At 34.5% G+C, this 17,328-nt stretch overlaps 1 protein-coding gene across 2 annotated transcripts in view; it reads left to right on the forward strand.

Moving 5' to 3' along the window:
* Positions 1–363: 363 nt before the first annotated feature.
* LOC138693287 (oocyte zinc finger protein XlCOF6-like) overlaps positions 364–17,328 on the forward strand; it is a 51,074-nt gene continuing 34,109 nt past the window's right edge. Inside the window, exons 1-3 of one of the 2 annotated variants that reach the window (XM_069817148.1) lie at positions 364–469; positions 3,930–4,027; positions 17,125–17,262. In XM_069817148.1, coding sequence (XP_069673249.1) covers positions 3,935–4,027; positions 17,125–17,262 — 231 coding nt within the window. In that variant the 5' untranslated portion in view covers positions 364–469; positions 3,930–3,934. Of the gene's footprint in view, positions 470–3,914; positions 4,028–17,124; positions 17,263–17,328 lie in introns of both variants that reach the window. The other variant, XM_069817146.1, reaches the window with a different exon arrangement.

Below are 17,328 nucleotides of genomic sequence, written 5' to 3' on the forward strand. Positions count from 1 at the left end.
CGGATGCTAGCCGATTCAATTTGTGACATTTTTCTTGCCTGCCACTCACGGGTATGTGTCTCTAGTAAGTATTACAAACTCTTTGCTCGCAACACATTTCTCGCTAGCGAAAATTCTTCAAGTGTGTTGCGGGCCTTGAGTATTTGGCTCAACCAAACAAATGGCAGCTCGTTGGCTGTTCAATTTGGGAGCATAACACTAGCGCCAGTGAGCGGTCTAGCGGTTATTTGGTAAGTCTATGTACAAAACCAGGACCTCAGGAGGTCCTGACAAAACTTATGCATAGAGCAGGCAGTGGTATATAATCTCGTAAGCAACGATTTTTCATCTGGGCTCAGTTGTCACGGCACATTTGATAGTAGTGGAAACTATTCATACCCATAGAAACGTGTTTTTTACATCGTGAATGGGAGAGTGAGGTTATCGCTAATACAACTGTGGTTCTTTTTCATTTTAATACTTCATAAAGGTAAGTCTGTATCTTTGCGTATTGCCGCCACTTTTCTGTTTGTTTGTTTGTTTTTTTTTTTTTTGTAATTATCATGCGAGTCTAATTTGAGTATCCTCTCATTGTGCGGTTACAGGCATTAATTTATTTTATTTTCATGCTACTTTGTAAGATGAATGTGTTATTAAATAGCTTCATAGGCGGAGAGAGAACCATTTTCTTGGGGGGGGGGGTTGCAAAACCATAGAATCCCCATATAACGGGGTTTTTGGGACATCATTCATCTCCTCCCCTCCCTCGTTACAGCTTGACTGTGATACAGTAGGCATATATCGGAACATGATCAATCAGCATTGCCAACCGTGGCCGAATTCGGCTAAACGTAGCTTAATTTTTAGTCATGTAGCTTGTAGCAGAATGGTCGTAGCCGAATGTCAAAATGTAGCCGAATTGAGATTCGATCGAGCGACCATGTGTAAACACTTTCTTTTAACAAATTTATTTTCTCATACTAATACCCACCAGAATTTCCTCACTTCCTCATTAAAATACGAAAACATACCGGTTGAAACTTTGTGTCACAGATTGAATTCTGAACAATGTGACCGGTATTTATGCAAGGGTAGCATTCCTATTTTCAGTTTTATTTTCCTGTTATGTGAATAGCGCCTATTACCTAACTGACAATTTCTGTACTCGTGAATTTGCAGACACCCGTCAGGCGGTTTATTAGGGGTCGCCTACCCAACAAAAGTAAACCAGTAACCTGACAGTTCCTCTGTTTGTGAACTTCCCTGCACATGACAGAGTTTTTATTAGGGGTTGCCTACTCGGCAAAAATAACCGTACTCTGACTTCAAATTACAATGAAACTTTAGCCTCTTAGATTTTAAAAACTGGCTCTTCCCACGCATATCTATCTCATTGTCCACTTGTTACGGCACTTTGTGCAAAACATTGTAAACATTATAACATTGATCTTCTGTTCTATTTAGTACTAAAAAATAAGGGCTATGTCTAAAGTTCTAAAATCTAAAATATCTTCATACATACCGACTTTACGAATAATCTTCCGATGACACCGTGTTTAGGCCTACAATGTTTTGCACAAAATGTCGCAACAAATTGACAGTGAGATAGATATGAGTGGGAAGGCCGGAAAGATCCAGTTTTTAAAATGTGTGAGTCTTGTGTTTCATTGTTATTTATTTCCTTTTATGGCGTCTTCCCCCGTCAGTATATTGGAAATAAGGAAAACAGTCTTACATGTGTCTGATAATGTAACTTTTGTGTGCAGTTTCGTGTAGTGTGTTGTGATTTCATCTTGCGTTCTGATACATCTGACAGTGAGTGCCAATCATCCACGAGGAAGAGAAGCCTGCCGCATAGAAATTAATCCACGTAATAAGATTGCTACGAACACACAGAATGGTCTCCTGTTATCATCGCATGCTAAGATCAATGACAAGTTAGTGTTATATCCTAAGGCAGGACCAAATGACGAACAACAGGAAGAAGAAGAGGTTGATGGCTTCTTCAATGTGTGTTAGTTAGTGTTTACAAAATTCTGACTGTAAATATGTATGAATACGTAGACAAATATATATAAAACGTGGACACTGTGACATTTTTTTTTTGTATGTGTTAGCAAGTGTTATCAGAAGGGTCAACTAGATTTCATTAGGTAAGTTAATAAATACTTTCCCTTTTTTATATTGCTGCATACTTTATAGACTGAGTTGAGCAACGCTTTACCAAACCTATAGAAGTGTCTTGATACTTAGGCCTATGTATTGACTTTCTGTTTGTAAGAAATAATAATGATTATTATAAATATTAACATTAATAACCCCATTAATAATAATAATAATAATAATAATAATAATAATAATAATAATAATAATAATAACAATATTTAATTATATTATTATTTTTTCTTTCGAATTATTTTTATTAAATTAATATAACGGGCAATGAAATCATCGTTAAACACAGCACACTGAACAACATATACGCAAATTCTTCAAGTTTTGAGCGTAGCTTAATTTCAGTCTTTGTAGCTGAATTTCGGGACGTTTGTAGCCGACTCGCTCGTGTTCAGGTTGGCAACGCTGATGATCATTTAATAAAGGTATTTTCAGGGAGGGCATGTTTCTCAGATCCATATCCGCGATGTTTCGAACCGACTTATATAGAGCTTGACTATAGGTCTACTACAAATTATAATAGGGCATAACTTAAAACAGTCTCCCTATTTTTCTCTCCCGTACAGAAATACATGCATAAATCAATAAAACTTTTTTATATGAAGTTTACATTCCTGAAGATATCATATGATATGTAAACTCTAATTATTTGATTTAATTTCGTCTTTAAGTTTACATATACCGGGATCACTTTTCTTTTTCCTGTATTGATGTGTAGTATGCTATTCATATTTCTCCAAGTGGCGGACTGAACACCTGCGGACTTCTGACACATGAGTACAGGCTATTACAAAAGAAACATTACAGTGCTTCCATTCCTCAAATGAGGTATAGAAATTGTTAGACATTCAGAAATTTAAAATAAATATTATAGTCCAGACACATGATCTGAAGACATTAATTCATCAATCTAAGCACAGAAATGTAATCATAAACAAAAACAAAGGAAATATATCTTTTGAATTCAATATTTTCTAGCGTTAATAGAAAAAAAGGTTAAACGAGCGTTGAGCGACTTCCGCCGATTTTGGACTAGATACCGACGGACTTAGGTTAGGTTAGGTTTTTATTATCCAATCAAGATGAAGCTGAAAGCGATTGAGTGTGATTTTTTGTTTTCTATGTTGGCAGTTCAAGTGCGTCGGTGTCTATTCCAAAATCGGCGGAAGATGCTGAATGCTCGTTTCACCGAAACGAAAAAGAGTTCAGACAAATTTGGGGGACAGTGCCCCCCCATGTCCCCCCCTTAATTCCGCCTATGAATAGCTTGTAGCTGATACTATTTGAGGACACTTGTAGAAGTGACAAATTTAAAGTTTGCATATATGGTGAAACTTCTGTATCTCCCGAACTACACAATTCCTCGGCCTCATATTGCTTAAGAATCCCCTCAACTAACCCCACTAACCTTGTCACATATCTCGACTTAATGTTACTTAGCCTTCCCTCATTTAATCCATCTAAATCCGACGTCAGCCCTATATGTGGTGTAGGTGATATCAAAGATTGGCCCCATTCAGTTAATAGGATTTAGGCTACTTTTTCATTGTCATGTGGCTTTTATATAAGCTAGGTACATTAGTCAACAGAAATTTACTATTTTTCGTGCTTGAAGTAATGTCCCAGTACCGGTAAAATGGCCACTAACAATGGCTATATTGTTGACACGTTTTCAGTGCCTGTCAGGCCACCAACTTTTCAAATGCATCTCGTATTGTAACCACAGAGCATGAACTCTTTCAGCTGCTTATATTCTGCAGATATGTCTGTTACAGTCGCGATGGATGTCATCAAAGAGGAACCTGAGGTTGATCCTTTGGCTATACAAAGGAGTGATAACACGGATACAGCTGAGAAGAAGCCCTTGTCAGAGGTAAATTGACAGTCACTGGTTGTAATTGTAATTGTAAATGTGCGCTGTGTTTAACATTATATAATATAATATGATACGAAGTTTTATAAAAATATCTCCCACTTCATAATGAACAGACTTTCAGTATAATCTAATAAATTTCAAATCTAGAGTTGTTTGTCATGTTTGCCTTCATGTCTCATGTTACATGCTTCTTTTATACTCTTTTATAGTATTTCAAGAGCTAATAATGGACGCTGGTGTAAACTGAATTGTATTGTATTAACATTCCATGGTATTCATACATTGCTTTACAGCTAGAATATGGAACAAGTCAAAAACTTAATACTATTATAAAGTCTTAATTTATAGACACAGTCTAGATGAAATATATATATATATATATATATATATATATATATATATATATATATATACAGACGAGATTTACAATACAGTCTACTAGTACAACACATAGTTTTAGTATCAATTTCATGAAGTGTTATTGAATGTCATGAATTCATCTACAGAATAGAAGGCGTGAGAAATTATGTACTTCTTTAATTTGGCCCTAAATAATCTTATGTTTTGAGTTTAATTTTTTATATCGATAGGGAGGCTATTAAAAATTTTTACTGCCATATAACGCACTCCTTTTTGATAGCACGATAGACTTGCCGATGGAGTATGAAAGTCATTTTTTTGACGTGTATTTATGCTATGAACTGTTGAATTAGTTACAAAGTTCTCATGATTACATACGAGGAAGACTATTAATGAAAAGATATACTGACAAGCCATGGGCATTATTTGTAGTTTTTTGAAAATAGTCCTACAAGATTCCCTAGATTTGGCACCTACTATTATTCTAATTGCTCTTTTTTGTAATAGAAATATACTGTTACTATCTGTGGAATTTCCCAGAATATTATTCCAAAACTCATTACCGAGTGGAAGTATGCAAAGTATATTGTTTTTAAGGTATTGATATTTACTATCTTTTGCATAGATCTAATAGCAATAGTTTTAAGATGAACTGCAATCAAAATGCTTTTCATAAATCCTCTTACTTTTTAATGGTAATGTGTAAGATAAAAAATTTGAATAATGTTGAAACTGATTAGCCAATTGCATATCTTTCAAAATACATGCTGTAGGGCAGATATACCTCCAGAGCAGCACCTTCGCAACAAAATATATTCGACCCCTTGTGATGGTGCCACAACTATTGAAACACTATACATTTTTGAGTAATTTAATTGTAATTTATAGAAATTAATTAAGATTAGTAGACATTCCAGGTATGTTACCCTTTTTCACTTTGCTGGTCAGGTGTGTGATCTACATGAAATGTAAATCATGTTATTACAAATGTAACCAATTATTTCCAACTGATACAGTAGTAATAGTCGAGTGTATTATTCTGCTTGATAGCATATGTCTTAGTGTTCTGCTTCTATTATTGAAGAGCGTTGATATGCAATGGTGTGTTAATATGTTAGCAAACCTGAACTCCATTTGGCAAGCATTCGACTTTTCTTGAATTGGATAATTGAAGGCAAAAAATCCTAAATAAAAAAGGAGACATCAAATAATGGTCAGAATTGTAAGAATGAAGTAACAATTATTCGAGAGGCTATTTGTAATAAAAATAATCTTAATAACCTATATATTACAGGTGGTAAAGGAATTTTATATAATTTGCAATTATAATTTGTTCTTTCTTACATTTGTATCACATGGAAAAAGAACCTATCGTGTTATCATTGATTCTGTGTGAAACATTGCCCTGTATTGATGTGTGTACATTCGAAACAACATCGATAATAGGTGACTAATTTATTAAAATCAGTGAAGACAGATTTTTAAATACGTAAGTTAAAGTAAGGAAGCATTGTTGGGCCCTTGTATACAAAGCGTTAGCTAGTTAATAATACAGTTAACTAATGTTTTTAAATTTTAAATCAAACAGAAAACATCTTAAGAGGAAAGCAATGATGAACAGTTTAATTTTTCTTCATTGAGTAGCGGTGCTTAGTAAATAAAAGAACGAAAGTATCAGTTGACTTTAATTTTTGTTTGCGAGAACGTTGATGTGCAGTTAACTACATCACATCGCATTCATCAGACGAATCACATGGCTCGGAAAAAGACAATCTTTGCTCTAATTGTTATGTAACTGTGTTCACTACATCGTATTGCACGCATCGGCTATCGGTAGGCCTAAATCCGTCCACGTTTCTTGTTGAGCAATTTTTCCAATGCGTGCGATCATGGCCTTCTTCAATAAATCAATTTTAATTGCTCAACTGTTACTATTATGTTGTGCCATGTTCAGTGTCGCGCCAAAATGGCAGACTGAAAACTTATTTCACTTGTAGAAAACCGAAGAATTATATACTTTGAGGCATTCCCATTATAGTAATCAAGTCGTTTCTTACATAAATATTATGCAACCAATATATCTTTCGTTTCTTCCTGCTTCAATTAATAAGCATGAAACAATTACAAATTCTTAATGGCTAACACTCATGATTAATAGGCCTAACCTCAAAACACCTCTATTTTTAGCATTCTCATTACAATAATCATATCGTTTCTTACATATCATCGTTGTTTTTATGAAACCTCCTATGTGACAGTACAAAAAATAGTTTTTCAGGAGGAAGAAAAAATTAAATATCAATAGTCCTACACTCATCCTCGGTGTCATTTATGTTTACCATATTCATAGATAGATGGGTAGATTTATTCGTTCCATAATATACTGACAGTTGCTTTACATTATAGCATAGAATAAATAACATGTCGAATTATTACGCTTAACATATAAAAATGCAAATAAACATGAATTATGTACAGAATTAATACCTTAATAACATTAACATATTATACAATATGTTTACCATTTAATAGTATTAAAATATTTGGTAATTTCCTAGAAGACGGGCAAAATCCAACATGGCTGACGAAAACTACGAAAAACGGTCTGCCAACTATGAAGTTCAAATGCCACCAAACATCACAAAATCAAAGATGGAAAATCAAACATATATTTATATTCTTAAAAGAAGAACAAGCCCATCCAACCAGGTGCCCGTCTTCTATGAAATTACCAAATATTTTAATTGCTGTGAAATGTCAAGAATTCATCAACAGAATAAAAATTACCAGTAAGAGATATTAAGTGATCTTTTTAGTTTTACCTTAAATAATGCAGGGTTTTGGTTGTGATTCTTAATGTCTTTAGGAAGATTTGAACATTTTGATCGCCATGTAATGTACTGTACTCCCTTTGATAGAATTATAAATTTGATCATGGCATATGAAGATCATTCTTTCTGCAGATATTTATACTATCTATGGCTCAATTAGTTGGAAAATTTTCTTTATTACATTACAGAAAATTTATTAAAGAGTAGCCTATATGTACTGTACTGAGTTGTTAAGGTCAGAATCTCTAATTAAAAAAAAATGGTCTACACAACTCTCTCGCCTTTGCTCCAACTATTATTCTAATTGCTCTTTTCTTGTAATAAGAATATATTTTTATTATCTGCAGAATTTCCCCAAAATATTATTCCGTAGGACGTAATGGAATGAAAATAGGCAAAATATATTGTATTTAAGATACTGCTGTTTAGAAATTGTTGTAACGACCTTATTGCAAAGCATGCTGAGCTAAGTTTGCGGGTTATTTCTTTAATATGATTTTTCTAGTTTAATGTATTATTTTAATATGCAAACCAAGAAATTTGGTTGTTGATGTTTCTGGTAGGGGTAGCCTATATTGTTAATAGTTGTGTCTAATGTTTCAGAAACTAAATTTGAAGTGGTTTTAAATTGAATGATGTTGGTTTTATTAGTGTTTAATGCTAGTTTATTGGTTGTAAATCAGTCATAAATTTTAAGGAGAATTGTTTCTGTTTTATATTTGAATGTGGCAAAGTTGTCTGTAATTATGATACTTGTGTCATCTGCAAATAATATAGGATAACCTGTTCCTCTTATTACCAGCTCACCAACGTTTTCTATTGAATTATTTCATATTCTTATGTACGGCTATTGATTTTTAATTAAGTTTTTCTTCCTCCTGAAACATTATTTCCTTTGTTGTCACATAGAATGTTTAATAAAAACAACGACGGTATATTATGTAACCAATATCTCTTTCGTTTCTTTCTATTTAATTAATAAACATGAAACAGTTACAATTTCTTTTTTGTTGTCACTTAAAATTAATAGACCTAACCTCAAAATTCTTCTGTTTTTAATGTCAATGCTGTACGACGTATGTTTTTAACCAAACACCTGATAGAGAATCCAATGAGGCGATGAGGTAGAGCCGTTACAGTGAACGCATCTCCACTTTAAATTTCTGTTGCGTACGATTCGTGTGAGGAGTGCGATACAAATGCCTACCTTTAGTGTGATTGTGATGTGATTTTCTTCTGCTGTTAATCAAGACCATGGACACATTTTAAATTAAAAGATCGTGGATAGATCCTACGTAATGTGAGTGGGAACCCAACAATCATCGACAACTAACCTGTTCCGATACAATGGGTTTGAATTCTATTCAAAAATCAGCTGATGTACAAAATTCGTCTTCACATATTTAAAAACTTTGTGATTCTGTTTTGTCATGGGAAAGAGAAATAAAGAGTGCTGGTAAGGGTAGAATTTTCCAAAGTTCATGGCAGGACAAACATCCGTGGATTTTGCACAGTTAACAGAAAAAGTGGGATTTTGTAAAGTAACTTAAGCAAGGAAGCTAGTGATAAAAAAAACTATTAAATTTTTCCACCAAACTGGAACCTTGTTTCATTTCGTCCAGCTTTTCCAACTGGAAACATGCCTTAAGGAAATATAGTTCCCATGAAATATCCCAGTGCCACAAAGAATCATATACCAAAGTACTGGCGGTGCAGAGTGCAATAAATATTGCATTCAGTTTGAATCTTGCAAAGTTGCAAGACCTTCATAATTCTTGTGTCACCTTACATAAACTATTTAGATCGTTGTTATATTTATCAAAGCAGTGACTAGCTATCTGTGGGCGTAAGGAGAAAGGAAGTAATTTCCATCAGCTTTTGAAATTGAGAACTGAAGATTCCCTAGAACTCCAGCGATTTATTGATATAGATACCTTTAGGTGGGTGTCACGATGCTGAAAACGAAATGTTCGAAATCATGGCATTGGAGGTGCTTCGTTGGTTAATGAAATTCACGAAGCAGGGTGTTTCGTTCTGCTTATGGATGAAACGAGTGACGTGACGAAAACAGAGCAAGTGTCTATATATTTGCATATTATTTCTGAACTTGAAGTTCAAGAGCACTGCATCGGTTTGTACGAAATGTCAGCAACAGATGCAACTAGTCTCTACAATATTCTCAGTGATTCTTTATTAAGACTAGAACTAAATATTCATAATTGTCGCGGACAATGTTATGATGGTGCTGCGAATTTAAGTGGGAAATACAAGGGAGTACAGGAAAAGATTTTACAAGTATATGAAAAAGCTGGATATTTGCATTGCTTCATGCACTCATTGAATTTAGTAGCATAAGACAGTGTGAAGCACATTACAACTTGCAGAAATGTGATCAGTAAGAACTCAAGATCTAATAAATATGATAAGAGAGTCGTCGAAAAGGTTGAACTGGTTTAATTCTATAAGAGATACAAATGCACATGGCTCAGAATAAAATTTAAGACCATTTTGTCAAACGCAATTCACTGTCAGAGTCCTTAGCTTAAATTCTCTGACAGATAACTATGAAGATGTTCTTTCGTTCCTTTTAGATTTTTTTGTAAACGATAAAAGTGATGCTGGTACTAAAGCTTCCAGTAACCTAAAACTACTTGAGTCATTTGAACATTTTGCTTATTTAAACATGATGATACAGGTACACTACTGTTTGTGAAAAGTGCAAAAAGCAGAAAGAATGGCCCAAATGTCTCCAAACTCGAGAGATGTGTAGAACATTGTACCACCAATATTTGATTATGTTTCCAGAGAGATGGTGTACACATAGGCTCAACAGTGACGTTTCTTGTGTTACTAGCAAGGTCAGTGTTATGCCTTGCTCAGTCAGTGCAGAGCTTCCATACAAATTAGAAACGTGAAAGGTAGTGCAGGTATGCCTCGTTGACGTGGAAGAACGCAATATCAGCACGTGAGTGAGTTCGAACGGAGCAGAATGGTTGGTCTCCAGGAAGCAGGTTTATCAAACTGTGACATTTTGGCTCGTACAGGACATGCGTGTGTGGAACAAGTGGATAGAAGAGATCGTATGCAGAGATAAGTGGGTACTGGACTGCATAATGTGACCACAGCACGGGATGATCGCCATCTTGTCCGCATGGCCGTGAGGGACCGTACAATGTTGAGTTGACATTGGAGTACTGCAACGGGTGTGGATCTGTCTACGTCATTTGTTCGTCGCCGTCTTTTAAGGGCTGGACTAGTGGCTCACATGCCATTGCGTCGGCGTCCATTGTCCAGAAACTACCAACATCTCAGGCTGCAATGGGCATGTGAACACCGTCACTGGTGTACTGAGTGGCAAAATGTGTTTTCAGACAAGTCCCTCTTCAACTTGTCCTACAATGATGGACACATACGTGTTAGATGTTACTGTGATGAACACAATCTGAGAGCCTGCATTATTGAGCGGCATAGCAGACAAACGCCTAGTATGATGGCTTGAGGCACCATTGTATACAATATGTGATCTCGCCTCCTACATATTCAGGGCAATCTGAACAGCAACAGCTATATTACGAGATTTTAGAGCCCGAGGTACTGCCCCTCCTTCAGGCAACTCCACATGCCATATTTCAATAGGACAATGCCTGGCCACATATTTCACATGTGTAATGCGAATTCACAACTATGAGTGGAGTCAAAGCACAACGTCCAATAGGAGACACCCTGCACATCTAGGCAGTGGCAGCACTGCTCAGCTATGTGAATCTAGTACACAATATGGCGAGTAAATGTTCTTTACAGTCTACTAAAAGTACACATTTTAATTATTCAGCGATTTATAACATCTTGGCATATGAAGAATTAGATTCCTATTTACCATCTGGTATATATAAATACAAAAAATTAGACGCAGATGTTATTGGTGAAGGTGAATTTAAGTGCTCGTTACAGGTAAATTTGTGTGATGAAAACAGTTTTAACAAATGGTTGGACAAGTTCTCTAATCTAACGAAGACAAACTTCATTGTGAAAAAAACTAGAGTTTGTAAATGCCAAAGTAAATGCCACTGTCATCATCTGGTGATAAAACATTTGCTTTGCCAACAGAGCTCGTCGCAAGGTAAGTGTGAATTAAATTGCTTCTAAACCTGAAAATGATACCAAACTTTTTTTGTCATAATATGTGAGTCATTCTCCATTTAAGAAATTATTCCTATCCATAGTCATTTTTTAGAAGAAATTAGACAGCACATTAATTATATTACACTATCAATCAATACAGTTGTATTTCTAATCAAATTGTTCATGTTATTGGTATTAACTAGGCCTACATCATTAACTTTCCTGACAGATGTCTTGGTCAATTTATGAAAAATAAAAAAATACTGACAATACAAATTAATATCCATAATTTTCGGTGCTTTACAGCATATATAGACTGTATATTAATCTTACTACACAATGAAATATTTCTAATCAAATTGTTCATGTTGTTGATATGAACTAGGCCTACATCATTTACTTTCCTGACAACTGTCTTGGTCAGTTTATGAAAAATAAAAAATACTGACTTAATACAAATTAATACTCATAATCTCGGTGTTTTACAGCATATTTAGACTGTAGGCCTATATTAATTTCATTACACTATGAGCTAATTCAGTATTTCTAATCAAACTGCTCATATTGGTATCAACCAGGCCTACATTACTAATTTTTCTGACAGCTGTCTTGGTGAATTTGTGAAAAAATATTTATTGACCAAATACAAAAGAATGCCCATTATTTTCATATTCTTTGAAATGTAAAGTGTGATTAGTTATGTCATAGTTTATACATGTTAGGACTATCATTCTTACTTTACTGTTATCAGTATAGTGAACATCATGAGAATTATCTTATGAATTATGATATAGGCAGTTGTTTTACTTAATTTTAGTTTTGTTGCTGGTATAGATTACAAACTAATTTTCACACAGGCCTAACTTGATGAAATTAATTTCTCTTCCAAAATGTAGACAATGCATTAAGTAACAACTCTTATTACTCGTACAACTCAAATTAAAATCTGAGTTTAGTAGATCTATTACATGGTAATTATTGTTTTTCCAAATTTAAAATATAGCAATTTTTCTATTATTTTTTGTGGAATAATTTAGGCCCTATTTGTTTCTTTTACATCTGCTGTATCGTTGAAGTTGTTATAGTATCCATTCAGTAGATGGGTAAGCCGAGTTGTAGATGACAGAAAGTGCCAGTTGAATTGCTGTCAAACTTAATCATTAAAACAAAATATAACAGCTTAGTTGCATGTTGCATTTGAACATAAAATATCTGTATTTCATTGTAATGTAAATAATATGTATAGAAAAAATCAATTTTCACTCAAATTTCCCTTCCTCTATTGCTACAAAGCTGAAGAGCGATGATTATATTTATGTAAGAGTGAAATATAGAGTTTAAATGATGTTTTTTTTCTATGTTGATGGCAGTAAAAAAGATAAGGAATGTGAAGGATCCATGTATATTAATAGAAAAAACAAAACAAGTTCACAAGACACAGAGATCCACATATTAAAGATGGACTAGCCACAGCAATTCAAATCAACTTTTCTCATAGCCATGCACTAAAAAATGCAGAAGCATGGTGTTGGCTTAAACCAACTTCAGAAACAAAGGAGGCTTTTCTTCAATATTTTTCAGATGGTAGAAAACATAATATAATTTTATTTATTTATTTATTTTCATATCTGTTACTAAGTTTGTGTTATTCAATTAGCAATTTCATTTTATCATTTAATATTATTTCAGGAATGTGTCCTGCTGATGCGATGTGCTACCATAAGTCATTAATAATGGCAGATGGTATAGAGACAGTAACTGACAGTAGTAAAAATCCTCCATCCCACAGGGTGTATGTCCTTTGCAAAGTTTGGAAAAAGAACCACTTTGGTGAGCTCACTCCAGAACCAGATTTTTTTTTAGGTGTTATCTACGATTTTTTTGTATTTTATTTACATGTGGTTAACAAATTTTACACATATATTTTCAAAACTGTTAAAAGATATGCTACTTTTATGACTAATTTACCATAATTTATTTACTTTCAGATTAGCTGAAGAGAAGAAAATTAAACTCCTGAACTAAGGCCACATGATATCAATTGATGGAGATCCATTTGTGTTATGCATTGTAACACCAATAATGCAAAGGAATCTAAAATCACTGAACATAAAAGAATCTTTCTTTTTTGGATACAAGTAGTTCATGTGATCAGTCAAACAGTGCTTTAACTATTGTGTCTGTGGCCACAAAAGCTGGTGATGTTCCTGTGGGAGTTTTCATTGATGAAAGTGAAGATGAAAATAATTATAAAGCCAGTCTGCAGCACTTGAAAACTTTATGGGATGAAATTACAACTCCATTAATTGAGAACTTTATGACAGATGATAGTTCATCTTTAAAAAATGGTCTCCACTCTGTTTGGCCAGAGATGACGCAACTGCTTTTTAAATTCCATGTGATGCAAGCTTTGTGGCGGTGGTTGTGGGATAGCAGACACATGAAAGAAAGGATGATAGGAAACCATTAATGTGCCTATTTCGAAAGGTAATGTGTGCCACTGATGAAGCAGAAGCATAAATTGCTTTTCAGACACTGGTGACTGAAACCAGTAAAAATTAGAGTAATTTTGCACAACATGTATCTACTTTGTGCCAAAGGCGCTTTGAGTGGTGTACTGCTCATCGAATTGATGTGCATACACGAAATAATGACACCAACAACTATGCAAAAGCTACATTCCACATTGTTAAAGATATTATGCTAACAAAATTGAAAGCATATAATCCTACAGCTCTTCTGGATTATGTTACAGTAGTGTTGGAGAAATATTACAGCTTGAGGCTGTTAGATGCTGCATTTGGAAGACTAAAAAAGCCCTATCTGATTTTCCAGAAACATCAGGACAAGGGAATGTCTATTGTCCAGTCTGATCCTGAGACTATGCAGGAAGTGACACTACATAGTTTTTGTGTAAAATCACTTGAGGATGCAACAAAAACATATGTTGAAAGTGACATTGGCACATGCCGTTGTATAGCTGGAAGCAGAGGTGCATTTTGTAAGCACCAAGTAGCAGTGCATATCAAATTTGGTCAGTGTTGCCCGAATTCCCCAGAATTAACTGCGAGTGATAAGTTTTTGCTATACAAGATGGCAGTTGGTGCTGCAGGGGAAACAAAGCAGAACTTCTTTGCTTCAATGATGGAAGTTTTTGAAGAACCATACACTAGTAGTATCGGTACTGAAAATACTACACTAGATACAACACAGACCTCCTCTGAAGTCCAGGAAGAAGTTATTCCAATGCAGTGTGTCAACCTGTCTATGACACTTCTGAATTCTATGCTGAGCTTGACTGGATGAAAGAACTACTTTGCAGCAATGCGAGTGACCCAGGGTTGATGAAGCCTGCAAGTAAGTTCTTTCACAGATTTAAGCAAGTTCGAACAGCAGTGCAGTTACATAACTTCATGAGCATAGGTACAGCTGTTGATAAGAGGAGAAAAATAAAAGTAGAGCCTATCTCAATCTGCAGAAGAAGGGAAGGAGCAATTCGTGGCTGTAGGCATCAAAGATCAGGGCGACCACCTAAGGAGATAAAAATTCGAAGGCAAAAGAGAACCCATTCTCTGGGAATTAATGTAGGTGCCAATCAATCAAGTGCAAAAGGTCATGCAACAGGGCACTGAGTGTATGGCAATGTTTGTTGATTCCTTTAGACACATTGTGTTTTTTGTAAATGTAGTATGATATGTTGGACAATTTGTATTTTAATGTTCCATGTTTGAATTTGTATTTTTAATTTAAATTGCCATGTCTGTAGAAGAAATGCATTTCTCCCCCACGTTATTCTTAACTAATTCTGAACACTTACACGTTGATATTACTGCTGTTACTGCAGATAATGATGCTTAATTGTCAAATATGAGATAAACAGTATGATGGAAATAAATTTGCAATAAATCTATAACAAGTGTGAGCGGTAGGCCTATTAGATGTTTAGTAGAAGTATAACATTTTTAATGTAACGTGTTTTGATAACTTCGCATGCAAAAAGTCATGGCATTTTATGGCTATTTTAATGTCTCAAGTTTTCACATTTTTTTACTGTCATACAGTAACTCAAACTGATTATATCACTTATACAACGGAAAGATCGAAAACGTGCAGCTAAACAATTTTTGTAAGAAGTTAGTTATAGGACTTGCATTTATAATGTATATACCTATTTAAAAAGCATCAAATTTCTCTGCCAATGCGGTAAATAACTTGGCGGCCGTCAAGGACAGTCCAGCAATCATGGTGACAAAATTTTTTAGGCCTAACCTTGGTTGCGAGGTTTACTTTGTAATTCAAGATGGTAAAAGGTGATATAATATTTATATATTTAGGTCTATGTACTTTAATTAGGCCTAATGCAATACAATGTTTTGTAATTCAACATTGTAGGAAGCCGATAATTTATCCATTAAAATATTAAAAAATTCAAAAATAATAGCCGACAGACATAAATAATTTGTCTTTTGTTACAAACTCTTCTAGTGTCAAGCACAGTCCAGCAGTCACGGTGACAAAGTTTTTAGGCCTAACCTAAAACGAATTACTGTAATATAATGGTTTGCGAAGTTTAGGTAGGTACTTTGTAATTCAACATCGTAAAAAGTTCATCACTTATCCATATATAATTATATAGATTACATAGCATATACTCTGTGTGTGTGTGTGTGTGTGTGTGTGTGCGCGTGTTTTTTTTTTTTTTTTTTTTTTTTTTAGTGCATGGCTATGAGAAAAGTTGATTTAGAATTTCTGTGGCTAGTCTATCTTTAATATGTGGATCTCTGTGTCTGTAGTACAGGACATTAAAGTAATTGCAGTTTGGTTGTCATTAATTAAATGCAGGTAGTTTTACTGACGCTGTTGCCAGTTTCACACAATTCCTGGTTAACACTGCTATAGACGTTTTTCCTGGCCTAAACACCTTGCAAGAAAATTATTATGAACTTGGGAAAGTATCTTTTTTATATTCAGCGACAATATTCACAATATCCCGAAAAAATATAAAAACGTGATATAACTAAAAGACATGTCGAGTTCTTTTACCAATAAAAAACAATGCAATTGTGAGGGAAAGCTGTCCATCGTGTACTTGGAAATGAGAGACTACAATGTACGTAATGTTCCAACTATGGAATTAGGAGATCATTTCTACAATCTCTACTTAACTACGAATGACTGCATCAGAAATAACTATCCTAATGCAGTATTGGAATCCGAGAGTTCGTAATTCATGATTCCTCTCTTCTCATATCATATGTGGAAGTCTTGCTGGCTATTTGTAGAATTGCCGTTGACATATCTCCAGATCTTGATCACGTCTTAATGAGAGTGGTTAAAGACTTCGTCATTGATGATCTAGCACTGAATTATTTTGTAACTCATATTGAACTAGAATAATTAGATTTTCAGTGTCAGTAACACCACTTTTTTTATCCTTCTGTTCCTAAATGTTTCATAAATGTATCTTGAGATATTTCGATTCAGAATAAATATGTACAAGTACAGTATAGTGATTCTTTCACCCCTCAATTTTGTCAGCACTACTCTAGACACGTAATTGTAATGTAGGCCTATTCCTCACTTCTAGAATTAAACATTCCCATTTGTGTATCGTATGTAGCTGGTAATGTCTTTTCCCTATTTTATTTTACTGTACTGTAGTTCACATGTCTTAATTAGCAATGAACCCCATTATGAGGACAAGAATGCAGAATGTAGCACTTCAAATCACATCAATATAAGCAGTTCTATGTTAAATATGATTGTCTCTGTCTTCTGCAGGAAGGGAATTTATTGGATCTCCACGTGGCTGAAATAAAGATGGAATGTGTGGACCACAGCTATGATTTCACAGCAGGTTTTAGAAATGAGGATACTGCAGTGCCAACTAATTTTGTTACGACAAAGTGTGAAGCTGAGGTATGTGGATCCCATAAGGTTTGCTAGCTGTTCTTTCAAAATCAATCTTGTATTATTTTCATCACA

Source organism: Periplaneta americana, chromosome 17 (genome assembly GCF_040183065.1).
Source record: "Periplaneta americana isolate PAMFEO1 chromosome 17, P.americana_PAMFEO1_priV1, whole genome shotgun sequence".
In the NCBI taxonomy this organism is placed as follows: Eukaryota; Metazoa; Arthropoda; class Insecta; order Blattodea; family Blattidae; genus Periplaneta; species Periplaneta americana.